The sequence below is a fragment of the Megascapheus bottae genome, chromosome 25, assembly GCF_031878675.1.
Source record: "Megascapheus bottae isolate mThoBot1 chromosome 25, mThoBot2.hap1, whole genome shotgun sequence".
Taxonomy (NCBI): Eukaryota; Metazoa; Chordata; class Mammalia; order Rodentia; family Geomyidae; genus Megascapheus; species Megascapheus bottae.
In genome coordinates this window covers 2,019,529-2,032,194 of record NC_143533.1, presented here as the reverse complement: position 1 = coordinate 2,032,194, position 12,666 = coordinate 2,019,529, and the positions used below count along the sequence as shown (strand labels likewise).

General features: G+C 45.8%; 1 protein-coding gene across 1 annotated transcript in view; it reads right to left on the bottom strand.

Annotated features, from left to right (window-relative positions):
- Prkcb (protein kinase C beta) overlaps positions 1-12,666 on the bottom strand; it is a 141,909-nt gene that overhangs the window by 62,313 nt on the left and 66,930 nt on the right. The window contains exon 8 of the mRNA XM_090318672.1: positions 9,290-9,436. Within this exon, the coding sequence (XP_090174798.1) occupies positions 9,290-9,436 (147 nt within the window). The remainder of the gene's footprint in view (positions 1-9,289; positions 9,437-12,666) is intronic.

Here is a 12,666-nt window from a genome sequence, read left to right as displayed (position 1 = left end):
TTCTTGCATGCTTTTTCAGGGGGAGGGGGAGGATGAACCAAAAAATGTTATGATGAAGCAGCTTGAGAAACAAGTTTCTGAAACAGTAGGAAAGAAAAAATAAAATAAGCCAAAACCAAAAGAAAGGGAGGGGGGATAGAAAAGAGATGGGGAGAAAAGAATAAGCTAAAAATGAAAAGAGAAAGAATAATGAAAGGAGGGAGGGAGGACTAGTAATTAAAGGCGACGCGGAGAAGATTAAAGTTAGAAGTAGGAAGAGGCAACTGGCTTCATAAAATCAGACCTCCAATGCTATCCCTGCCTCCTCCTCCTAGCCGGGTGGTTTTTGGAGAAGTCTCTCCCCTCCCCTCCCCCTCCATGCCCTCCTCTCCTCTCCTCTTCTCCTTTTGCAGTGTTGAGATGAAACACAGGACCTGCATATGCTAGGCCCCTACTGAGCGACACTCCCAACCCATCATTAACTTTTCTGACTTACAATCCCCATATAGGTACAACAGGATCCTAACCAATAACTGTAGCAGAATCAGGATGGGAAATAGAGTGTCATTATGACACAAATCAGGGGGACCACTGTCCAGTGTGCTGAGAATCACACCATCAAGAGCCCCACGATTTCTGGATCAAACCTGAATCAGGAAATGGCCCTCGGTTGTGTAACTCTGGCTGGGTGTTTCAGCTTTGGGTGTCATTCTCCTCTTGTCCAAAGTGGGGATAATATTAATAACATGCTAAAGTAAATGTGAACTCATCCATGCAGTGCTCTGAGAGCCTGACAGGCAATAAGACTCACACAAGGACAGGCAATATCATCTTCATCACCACCAACTCCTCGCCAGTGGAATACTAGTGTGCAGACCTTAAAGAAGAGAGCAGGTGCATAGCAGAGGCTCCCTAAGTACTTCTGAATTGACTGAGTCCTTCCTTGTGCCTCTCAGTAGACCCTTATTATAAAGGGGATGGCTTCTCACCAGCATGCTCAATGGATTCCAATCCCAGTCCAACTCACTGTGTCCAGGCTTGCCCTCCACTCCCATAAACAGAGCTGCTAAATCTCATGCTTCCATCTGGAGGGGTCAGAAGACCATGGGTGTTTCAGAAAGTAGCTACAGGGTAAGACTCATCTTCCTGACAATGGAGAAGAAACGAGTAGTTGGTGAAGAAGTGAAGGCCATGTATCTCAAAGCAGCAGTTTAAGTTTCTGTGTCAATTCAGACCAAAAAGGCCAGGGCGAGAGGTCAAGGTCAAGGTCAAGATTTCTCAGGATGTAGGAATCATGGAATATGCTTCTTTTGCTAGAGAAAGTGATGTATAAAAATTGCAGCAAAAGTCTTCACGCTCTGAAATACAGCAGTAATAGAAGTGCTGTGTGTGTGTGTGTGTGTGTGTGTGTGCACAAGGTAGTTATTTTTTTCTTTCAAAATGTGACATTGATACTATCAGTTGACCAAAGACACAATTTTTTTAGTAAGCTCTCCTAGAACAGAGATTAAAATAAATATTTAACTGGTATATAAAATCTATAATTACATACATATATACATGTATTTATGTATTTGTTTATGTATTTGAGGCATGCTAAGAAGAAAAAGTCACCACAAAATATAATACTTTGAGCCAGGCACTGGTGGCTCACACCTATTATCCTAGCTACTCAGGAGACTGAGATCTGAGGATTGAAGTTCAAAGCCAGCCTGGGTAGAAAAATCCTCCTGAGACTCTTATCTCTAATTAACCACTCAAAAACCTGAAGTGGTGCTGAGACTCAAAGTGGTAGAGCACCAGCCTTGAGCAAAAGAACTCAGGGACAGTACCCAGGCACTGAGTTCAAGTCCCATGACTGACAAAAATGTATTATTTATGATTAAATATGAATAATTAACAATATTATACTATGTAATATATTACTATATATTCCATATACTATATAACACATGCATTATATGATATATAATATGTAATATACTCTACATATAATACTTTCATCTAGGCATACATGGGTGGTTCAGTCCTGTAATCCTAATGTCACAAGAGTCTGAGATACAGAGGATCACAGACCAAAGCCAACCCAGGTAGAACAGTCCACAGATTCCCTCTCATATTAACCAGTTAAAAAAAGAAACCAGACAGGAAGTATGGCTTAATTGGTAGAATACCAGCTGAATAAGCAAGTTGAAGATGATGAGTTAAAAAACAAAACAAGCATGTACATAGTCAAAGATACAGAGATACATAAATGGTTCCTATTGGAGACTCTTGGTTAGGACTATAAGCGCTGCCACCATTTGAGATCTGGAGCCAGGGTGGGCGTCAGGACCTTGGAGAGAGGCACCCGCACCCCAGAACTATCTAGGGTATCTTCATAGAAAAAGCCACTGTGGCCTCTTCAGTGACATTCTGGACTTTCATGCCCCCCTTACTCACCCTGGGCTCTAGGAAAATTAAGGTCTAGAAGAGGAAGCTTAATGGTTCTCTCCTCGCACTTCTCCACCTTTGATTTTTAGGCCATCTTTTATACATACATAACCACAGACAGCATCAGACTCTTGAAAACCACAACACGAAGCTCTTTAAAACAAGAAATGGGCCAGTGCCTATGGCTCACACCTGTAAACCCTAGCTACTCAGGAAGCTGAGATCTGAGGATCACAGTTCAAAGCCAGCCTGGGCAGGCTGAGACTCTTATCACCAATCAAACACCAAGACACCAGAAGTGGCACTGCGGCTCAAAGTGGTAGAGTATAAGCCTTCATCTGAAGAGCTCAGGAATAGCACCTAGGCCATGAGTTCAAGCCCCAGGACTGAAAAAAAAAAAGTACAAAGCAAGACATGGAATACCTGGGAAGAGGGTTTCTAAGGGTTTCAGCTCTGCCTTTCATTTCATAAGCTACTGGTTTCTTCCTACTTGATTTATTCCTGGCTTCTGCCAGGCTCAGGAAAGGCAGCACAAACACCTGGCATGTTTCATGATTTGAACACAGGGAAATGTCAGAGAGAAGAGGCGCTTGGCGGTTTCCGCGTTTGTGGGGTGTGATAAATTGGGAGTTCTGATGGGGAAAAAGTCAAAAGGTTGTGTATATCACTGTGAAAAAATTCCAACCTGAGCTGCAAGGCTGGCAGTTCACTTGAGACTATTTGCTAGGCACCCAAACCAATCCTCAGCACCCCCACTCCCATTCAGGCCTGCAGTACCCCTAGCACCCACCAAGGGGTGGCTGTGGGTTTGCTAATAGGCCGTAGGCAGAAGGGACAGGTGCCATTTCCAGAACTAAGACTTTAAGAAGCAGCTTGTGCCTCCTCCTCCTTCTCTCACCCCCTCCACCCTCAGAATGTAGAGAAAAAGAAAGGCCCCTGAAGGGATTAATGGAGTCATTTCAGGGAGACCGAGCTCAATCATAACCACCATCTGGAGAGTGGGCGGAGCCAGGAACACCCATCTCAGCCTGTCAGATGGATGCAAATTCCCTCCAGCCTTTGAGCTGGCCTGTGATTGGAGAGGCTACCTGTTACAGCAGCAGAATCTACTCTCCTCAAAAGGAGTTTAGGTACCCTCACTGCCAGGCAGGTAAACTGAGTCTATTTAACTGGAAGGTGACATTCTGAGGTTTTTTTTTTTTTAAAGTTATCTGAATAGTTATCTCCATCCTGTATTTTTTTGTGTCACACAAGCCTTCCTTAACTTCAGCTAAGGCCAGTTGGTCCCACCCCTGGGGCTCCAAGCCTTTCCTAGGTGTGCTTAACATCTGGACTGGTGATTTCCTTAAACGACTGCCCACACCCGCCATGTTTTGAAGGGTACATTCTTCAACATGCACACAAGGGTACACTTAAGGTAGGTGAATTGCATTGCATGTGAATTTTACCTGAAAACAATCATTCAAAATATTGTGGGATAGGAGGGGTTAGGAGAGATAGAGGGAGCAAGATGCACTATAGACATAAGCTGACAGGCTGCACTGAAACCCCTTTGTGCCACTTTTGGATTATTTAAGACAATGAATCTACTTAAAATTACATTGTGTCTTAGCTAAATGATAGGTATGTTGAAGAACTGAGTGTGTAGTCAAGCCCTACAACTGTCTTTGAAATGCATTCAAAGTGGGTGGATGGAGGGACGGACTGATGGCAAATGTGATAGAGCAAATAAAGTCAAATAGTAATTATGGAATCTAGGAGACGAGTGTATAGATGCTGTAACCACAATAATCCTTTAGTTTTCTTTTTCTGGTGGCACTGGAGTTTGAACTCAAGGCTTCATGCTTGCTAGACTGGTGCTTTACCACTTGAGCCACTCCTGTAACTGGGCATGGCACACTGGTTATTTTAGAGATGAAGAACTTTTTGCCTAAATTGACCTTGAACCTTGGATCCTTGAGCTCTCAGCCTCCTGAGAAGTAAGGATTATAGCCATGATGCACTGATGCCTGATTAGCTTTTCTGCATTAAACATTTATTTTCCGAAATAAAATCTTCAGTGAGAGTAGAGCCTGAGCACATTATACAACAGCAATTAGTCTACTTACAGTATGTTTTGTGTGAATAATCACATTTTTTCAGTGATTTATTTTTTTCCATGACAATATGTCATAGAAATCTTTTCATGATGATAGGTAGGCAGATACATAGATGCATAACTTGACAAAAGATTGCTGATAGAAAGATAGATACATACATAAGACTACTGTCTTAGATAATATGTAGGTAAATAATAGATGATACAATGATGATATAGATATATGTTAGATGGATAGATAGATGGATGGATACATAAACACACATATAGATACATGGATGATAAATGATTTAGATACATGATAGAGGATAGTGTGTGTGTGAGAGAGAAAGAAAGTATTCTTTCAACTGTCTTGGATACACACTTATGTCTTTATTTATTTATTGTGTTGATTCTGGTAAATAAGAGTTTTCATCTAAATTTCCAAGGGAACTTTTTAAAAGGATTTGGCAGTCAATCAACAATCTATAGAACTGAAATTCTTGAAAAGATGGAGCGTTTCCAAAGCTGAAGCTCAAAGTTCAAAGAATCATAAAGCCAGAGGGTTGAAGATAAAACTGTAAGAAGCCACAGAAAGTAATAAAGTTGGGGGTGGTGGCTTCCCCCTAAAATGCTAGGTACTTGGAAGATTGAGATTCAGAGGCTCGTGGTTTGAGGGAGAGCTGTACAAAATGTTCTCAAGACTCATCTCATCCACGAGGAAAAGAAAAATCTGACATGTCAACAGGCCCTGCTCAGGTAAGACGACTCTTCCAGGAAAACAGGCAGGTGACAGAGGCAGTCTCCTGAGAAAAGGGTTTGTCTTTTTGTAAGCTCTGGAAACAGGGCTAAGGCACTTAGAATTCAGTGGTGTTCACACATGCTTTTTCCCCTTGATTCATTTTCACAGGTCCTCTCCCTTTCCTGGGTGCTCTGCAGGTGACCACTGTGGTTAAGAGATAGCTTTTCTGGGCCAGGAATGACACAGACCTGGGGGAGGGGAGCCATAGACCCTTCAGGATCTGGGCTCCTTCATCTTCTGAAAGCAGAGAGGAAAGCAGGCTGTCTGCACTCTTGTGCTTAAAGTGGCTGATCTCTACCACAAACTCAACTGAGCAAAAACCAACCAACCAACCAAACGTTCGAAGTCAACAAACGTCCAAATGTAACTAGACTTGAGTGTTTGTGAATTCTGCCTTCCTACCCAGACACACTATGTGTGGCTGTCACTGCGGTTCTTGCGAGGCAACTCCTCCCTCAGTCTGGAAGAGATCGCTCAATTATTTTAACAGTTACCATAGAAACCCATGATCTGTTCTATCTTATTCTTTTCACTCTTCCCTCCACCCCCACCCCTCACACAACCCCAACCCCCGATTCTTTCCAGAAAGCCCTGTGAAACTTCCATTCTGCCACCAGAAACTATCCAGCCTATCTTGTTAAATGGCTAAAAGAAAAATCCCGTGCTCCGAATGCTAACTTATGAGTTAATGAGGACTGGAATAAGGATATTCAATTAGTACAGAAAGCCTGGGAAGATGCAAATTAAACCAACATTCATCCGTGCAGTGTGAGGGAAGCACAGAATTAGGTGAAACAAGGTTTTTCTGTGTTTATGCTTTTAGTGTAAGTTTAATTATGAACCTCGTGGATGCAGGCTTATGAAAAATATAACTGAGGGAAGAGAGAAAAAAATAGGCTCATGGTTATGTGAGTTTCTTTCTTGGGTGGGAAAATATCCTGATAGAACTCTATGGAAAATTTAAAACCACTGGATTTGTGTAGTTTGCATGGATGGATAGGTTTCTGTGTGAATTATGCCTTGAATCGGGGTCTGACTATATTTCCTGGCTGGCCTTCAATGTCTCAGCCCAAGCAACTCTCCTACCTCAGCCTTTCAAGTAGCTGGGAATACAGAGGTGTACAAGACTTAATTATTTTTTTGGTCGGGCTTGGGGCTTGAACTTGGGGCCTAGGCGCTGTCCCCGAGCTCTTCAGCTCAAGGCTACTGCCTTACCCTTGAGCCATAACGCCACTTCTGCTTTTCTAGTGGTTCATTGGAGATAAGAGTCTCATGGTCTTTAGTACCCAGGCTGGCTTTGAACCTCGATCCTCATATCTCCTGAGTAGTTAGGATTACAGGCATGAGCCACTGTGCCCAGCTCAGACATAATTTTTTTTTTAACTCCTCAGTGGTTCAGCCTCTTTGCCAAACTCCCTGTCTTCCTTAGCTTGGGACAGCAGCTCCATCTCTAAAATCCAAGTACTGACTTCACTATAAGTACCTGGCTTTGTTAATTAGGGTTCCCTATCCAGCTAAGTGATGATTCTCTTCCTGCTGGATGTGTGTCCCAACCCGGGCTAGACACCATTTTCATTTGTCTATTTAATCCACTTTTGCTGAGTGCCTGCTGAATGCTACACATTTAGGCCTGCAATGGGCAACTCTTTTTTCCCAGAATTCCTGGCTCCCTTATCATAAGCTTTCCCAATTCCCCAGTTCTCTCAGTGCTAGAATAGTCCCAGAATCCTTAGCTCCCTCACTACCGTAATTATCTGCTTCGCTGATTCTAGTAATCCCCATCCTTACCTTGAACTCATCACCCATTTTCCATCCCTTCTCACAGGTCCCTCAGAGACACGGGGTAAAATGGTATGATAGTTAGCCTGAGGCCTCTAATTTTAGGGGCTCTAATCTTAGGATCTTAGAATGGCTCAGCGGGTTCATGGAGCATCTACCCTCAACCTGTCTTCCCATTCCATGCTCTCCAAAGTCTGGGATTTACTTAAATCTCAGAAGACCAGCATGGTTCCTTAGCGGCCCCAATGCCTGGGTTCAATCCAGGCACGGAATGAACTCAACCTCTGGACTCTGAACGAACAGGACAGGGGAGAGCCCTCCTCTTGGAGATCTTAGGAAGAGCAGGAGATGAAGCAAGACTGAAGAGGATCAAGCACAGTAGAGCACTCCTGTAATCTCAGCCTGTTCAAGAGACGTGAGGAGGAAGATCGAGGACCTAAGGTAGGCCCTGGGCAAGAACACAGGATCCTATCTGAGAAATAAACAAAGAAAAAAGGTCTAGAGACATGGTTGAAATGATTCAGCACCTGTCCAGCAAGGTAAGGCCCTGAGTTCAAACTCCAGTACCTACCACCAAACAGAAAAGAAGCCAGACAGCGTCTTGTGAAAAGATTCACTGTAACAGAAAAGGAATGGGGGAGCGGGGTCTGGTTTGGGAAGAGGAGCCAGGAAAGAGTCTCAGCAGTGAAACCCATAAGAAGTTAAGAGTTGGGCACAGGTGGCTCACACTCATCATCCTGGCTACTCAGGAGGCTGACGGCCGAGGATCACCATTTGACGTCAGCATGCACAGCAAAGTATGTGAGACTCTTATTTCCAGTAAACCACACACCCATGCACACACATCGCACATGCACATACATGCGCACATGTATACACATGCACACACATACATACACACACACACACACACACACACACACACACACACACACACACACACACACACACTGGAGGGAATTCAAAGAGTACTCAGATTTCGGTCTTAAGTTTCCAAGATGGAAAAGAACACATTTCCTTCCTTCCTTCTTTCCCTTCGCTTCCCTTCCCCCTCCCCCCTCTCTTTTCTCTCTTTCTTTTTCTCTCTCTTTCTTTCCTTTTTTTTTTTTTTGGTACACCTGCATTCAAAATAGGAGACTGACACCAGACATCTCTGTAGCACACAAAGGAATTAAAAGACTCACAACAATACTAAACAAGTGAGGAATACTTTTAAGACAATCTCCATCCCAGTATAGCAGTATCTCATGGGATCCATAAATCGCTCTACGAGTCCCAGACCTGTCCTTCAACCACGCTGCCGTTTGTTAGAAATTGTTTCCATTCTCAGCTGCCACCAGGATCTTTTGCGAACACACACACACACACACACACACACACACACACACACACAATCAGATCATGTGGCGTCTCTGCTTATAAACTTCCAATGGCTCCCCACTGTGCTGTGAATAAAATCCAAACTTCTCTTTTGTAGCTCTTTAAGCTTTGCACAATCAGGGTCCTGCTTTCTCTCTACAACCTCCCTTCCTTCTATCTCCTTGTCTCATAGCAAGAACTGAGTTCCCAGTATCTAGGAATGCACCAAGCTCCTGCCCACCTGAGGGGACATATGGGGGGAGGGTGCCAGGGCACGGTTACTGCCTCTGCTGGAAATAAATTCTCTGGCTCTTTCATTGTATGGCTGATTCTTTACCCTTCAGGAAATCAGTGTGGGTATACCCCCTCAGATGACCTTGAGCATGTCCCTTCTCAATTTGTTTGTGACACAGCATTCGATTTGTTTACATCATTGCAACTGGCAGAGAAGATCTGTTGCTTCCAATCCACCCCCATCCACCTCTATTTTTGTGTGTGCTAGTACTGGGGCTGGAACTCAGGGACCTCATGCTTTCACTTGGCTTTTTTTTTTTCTTTTTTTTTGCTCAGGCTGGCACTCTACTATTTGAGCCACACCTCCACTTCTGGGATTGTTTGCTGTGGCTTTTTTTTTTTTTTGATAGTTAAATGGAGAAAGAATCTACCCTGGTTGATTTCCAACCGTGATCCTCCAATATCAGCCTCCTGAGTAGCCTGGGTTACAGACATAAGCCACCAGTGCCCAGCCAGATTCCTTTTTCCTCTTCCCTGCCCCCCCCCGCCCCAATAACAAGCCCCAGGGAACTGCCATCCCTGCTGGAGCGGCTGCAGCCACCCTAGCACACTGTGGTCCGCCCTACCTTGCCAAAACTGCCTTTCCCCAGCACCATGAGGAAGTTGAAGTCAGTCAACTTCATCCGGTCCCTGTTACCATTGTTGTCAAGCTTGGAGATGGTATTGGTGGTCTTTTCTTCTGGAGTCTTGTGTCCTTGGCCCACCTTGGCCCGCTGGAGGAGAAAGCACATGGAGGGGAGGACATGATTAGAAGGAGCAGAGGCAGTCACATGCACACAGTGACCGCCTGTGGCTCACGTGTCCCCGGGTGGAAAGCATGGCGGCACCATCCACTCCACAAGGCTGAGACTGGAGCATCCTGAGTGCCCCTATCCAACTTTCCTTGTCCCTCCTGTCTCAAGCATCACCGACAAACTGTCCCTCCTCTCCTGGCACTCTCCTGCTTTCCTCTCCATCTGTCCTCTCTCTGATGCAGTACTCTCTTTATTCCATCCTAGGGCTCAGGCCTGAGGTGGCGCTGTGGGTCAGAAGAAGACCTTCAGAGGGCGGGGCCTGGTGGGAGGAGGTTAGGTCTTTGCGTTGTGTCTTTGCCATCTGGATCTCCCAGCAGAGGCAAAGCCATGGGTCTGCTGCATGCTGCACTTCCATCTCCAGGGCTACTGTAGAGGCACCTGGAGGCACAGGGCTCTGTGCCTCTGACCATACAAACTAATAGTTATTGAAATGAACTCCAGGACTGGGAAATGAGAGTTGCTTGTTTGTTTTTTCTTTGTGGCTGTTTTTCTTTTCTCTCCTTTTTGTCTTATTTGTTTGTGTATCTGTCTTCGGGAGGGTAAGTCGGGGGGGGGGGCGGTTGGAAACAGAAAACTGGACATTCTGTTGAAAATGAACTTTACAACCTGTGGGGGGAGGGGGAGGGGAAGACTGGGAGAGAGCGAGGGAAGGGATGAGGTTGTCCAAGAAGACACGTTCTCTTCCCTCATCTGTATATCACCTTTACGATGACAATAAAATAAACATTCTCAGGGCTGCCCTCAAGGGGGATTGTGGGATACTGGTCTCTTCCTCAATCTTCCTCAGCTAGCTGAAAGCAAACACCTCCTCAGCCATGAGCTCCTACAGTGACAGGATACCTGCCGTGACTGAAATTGCCGACACCCAGACCTAAATGTCTTTTCTCCCTCTGGAATATTTATTCCAGTTGCTTTGAGAAGGGGGCCGGGGGGTGGGGATGGGTATAAATGTTCCAGAACATGCCCGTGCTGCCCCTGAGATGGCCTTGGGTTTTCTTTCCGCCACCCAATGACCCACTCTGCTTCCTCTGAGAAGCCTTCCTGGCTTCCCAAGCAAATGGAGCATCCCAGGACATTCTTGGTCATAAACAGCCTTTGCTTTCCAATTCTCCAGAGTAAAAAAAAAAAGGCTGCCAGTGGCCTGGGTCCTTAGCACCCTCCCTGGTTTCAGTCTCTTCTCCTGGTTCTTTCTTTGCAGGCTGATTTCTCTGAATGCACACAATGTGTGCTCATACCCCAGGGCCTTTGCACTTGCTGGGTGTAGGTACACTTTTCCCTGCAATGCATCAAAAGAAACTTTCCTGAGGGTTGCATATCAAACAACTCTTAGCAATTTCCGTTTGCCTTGCTTTATTTATGTCTTTCTGCATCACCTGTCTTCATCTCACCAGCCATCTATTTCCTTAGATTGTCTTTCCCTTCACAACAGAAGCCAAGGTTGTTCCAGGTAAAGGATCTGACCTGGCACATGACAGGTGCTTCTTTGCACTAGAGGAATGAACCTTCCTAAACCTTAGTCTCCTTGTCAAAAACAAAACAGGAACTGGTTATGCCAGGTGTCTCTGCTTCACACCTGTACTCCCAGCTACTCAGGAGGCTGCGATCTGAGAATCACAGTTTGAAACCAGGCCCAGGCAAGAAAGTCCATGAGACTCTTACCTCCAGAAATCCAGAAACAGAGCTGTGGCTCCAAGTGTTAAGAGTGTTAGGCTTGAGTAAACGAGCAAAGAGCAAAAGGCACAGCACGGAGGCCCCGAGTTCAAGTCCCGTGACTAAGAAAACAAAACAAAACCCTCTTTCCTGTCTGAAGTACCCAGCTTCAGGCATTTCATTACAGCAACCCAACAGCCTCATCCACCTGAGAATCTCACGCCTAGATTAGACACTGTCTAATAACCCGTTTCTATTCCTCCCAGTGATGTTATTTTAATATTTAAATTAGCTGTTACACACACACACACACACACACACACACACACATACAATGTCCACCTGTGGTGCCTATGCCCATCACCAGGGGCCTCTAAAGACAAACACCTGCCACATTCCTTCTGTACACCCCATATCCCCCCCCCCACCCTCCTGCTGCACAGCCCATCCATCAGAGAAGTGAAATTGAAGTCCAGATTAAAGTTGTCCTTTTGCAGGGTACAGGATGTGACTCAGAAATGGACTCCAGCTATGGCTGTCTTTCATGTGTGTAATTTCGAGCCCGAGAACTGCGTGCTCAAAGGAGGGTTCTTCTTGGTGCCATGCAGGCAGACTGTGACTCCTGGGGCGGGATCCCAGCTCCCTCTCAGATGGTGAATGCCTGTCCTACCTTAAACCACAGACAGCTGGGCACCCCGAATCCAGAAGGGAGTCCCCACCACGCTGGAATAAAGCTACAGCTCCTCATAGCCTGGGAATCTTCCTGTCCACATATCCTGTGTTTATTTCAACGGGGAGCTGGGTGGAAGGCTCAGTGAGACAAACAGAGTTCCATGCCTCCATCACTCAGCCAGGGACGGGCAGCGCAGGATTCAGACTTAGGCAGGCTGCACAGAGCCACCGCTAACTAGGTCCCTGTCACACCGGTGTGGCAGCTGGTGCCAGAGCAGCCACAGTCACTACCGGGGCAGAGAGAAAAGGCTGACCAGAGCCCAGAGAAGGGAACAGAGCTGGGGAATTCCCACCACAGACCAGACCTCTGGCAGCCCGCATTCTGCACCTGCCAGTTCCATCAACTCAGGGGGAAACCAGAGAATCAGAGAAAACACGAGTGGACATTCTCTGCTGTGGGTAAGTAATGATTGCTCACAGAGCACTGATGTCTTATTAGGTTTTATAGTCCATTTAGCTAGACGTGAGGGACAGGATGGGCGTTGTTTATGTGCAAATGCAGCACTGTGTTAGATGGGGGAGTCGGGGGGGCGGGGATGAACCCAGGCTTTCTGGATTGTGGTATTTGCTGGAGTATTGCATCCATGGCCCACCTCCAGATACAGAGGAACAGCTGTACTTGCTCCTCCTCTCCCCTCCCCACCTCCCTCTACAGTGCAGCAAGGAACCATTCCTAAATAAACCAGTTGCCCTCAACTCCTTTACTGTGGTGTTGCTTTGGAGACTGGGCTTCCAGCTCCTGATCCTCTCAGCCTCCCTATCAGAGA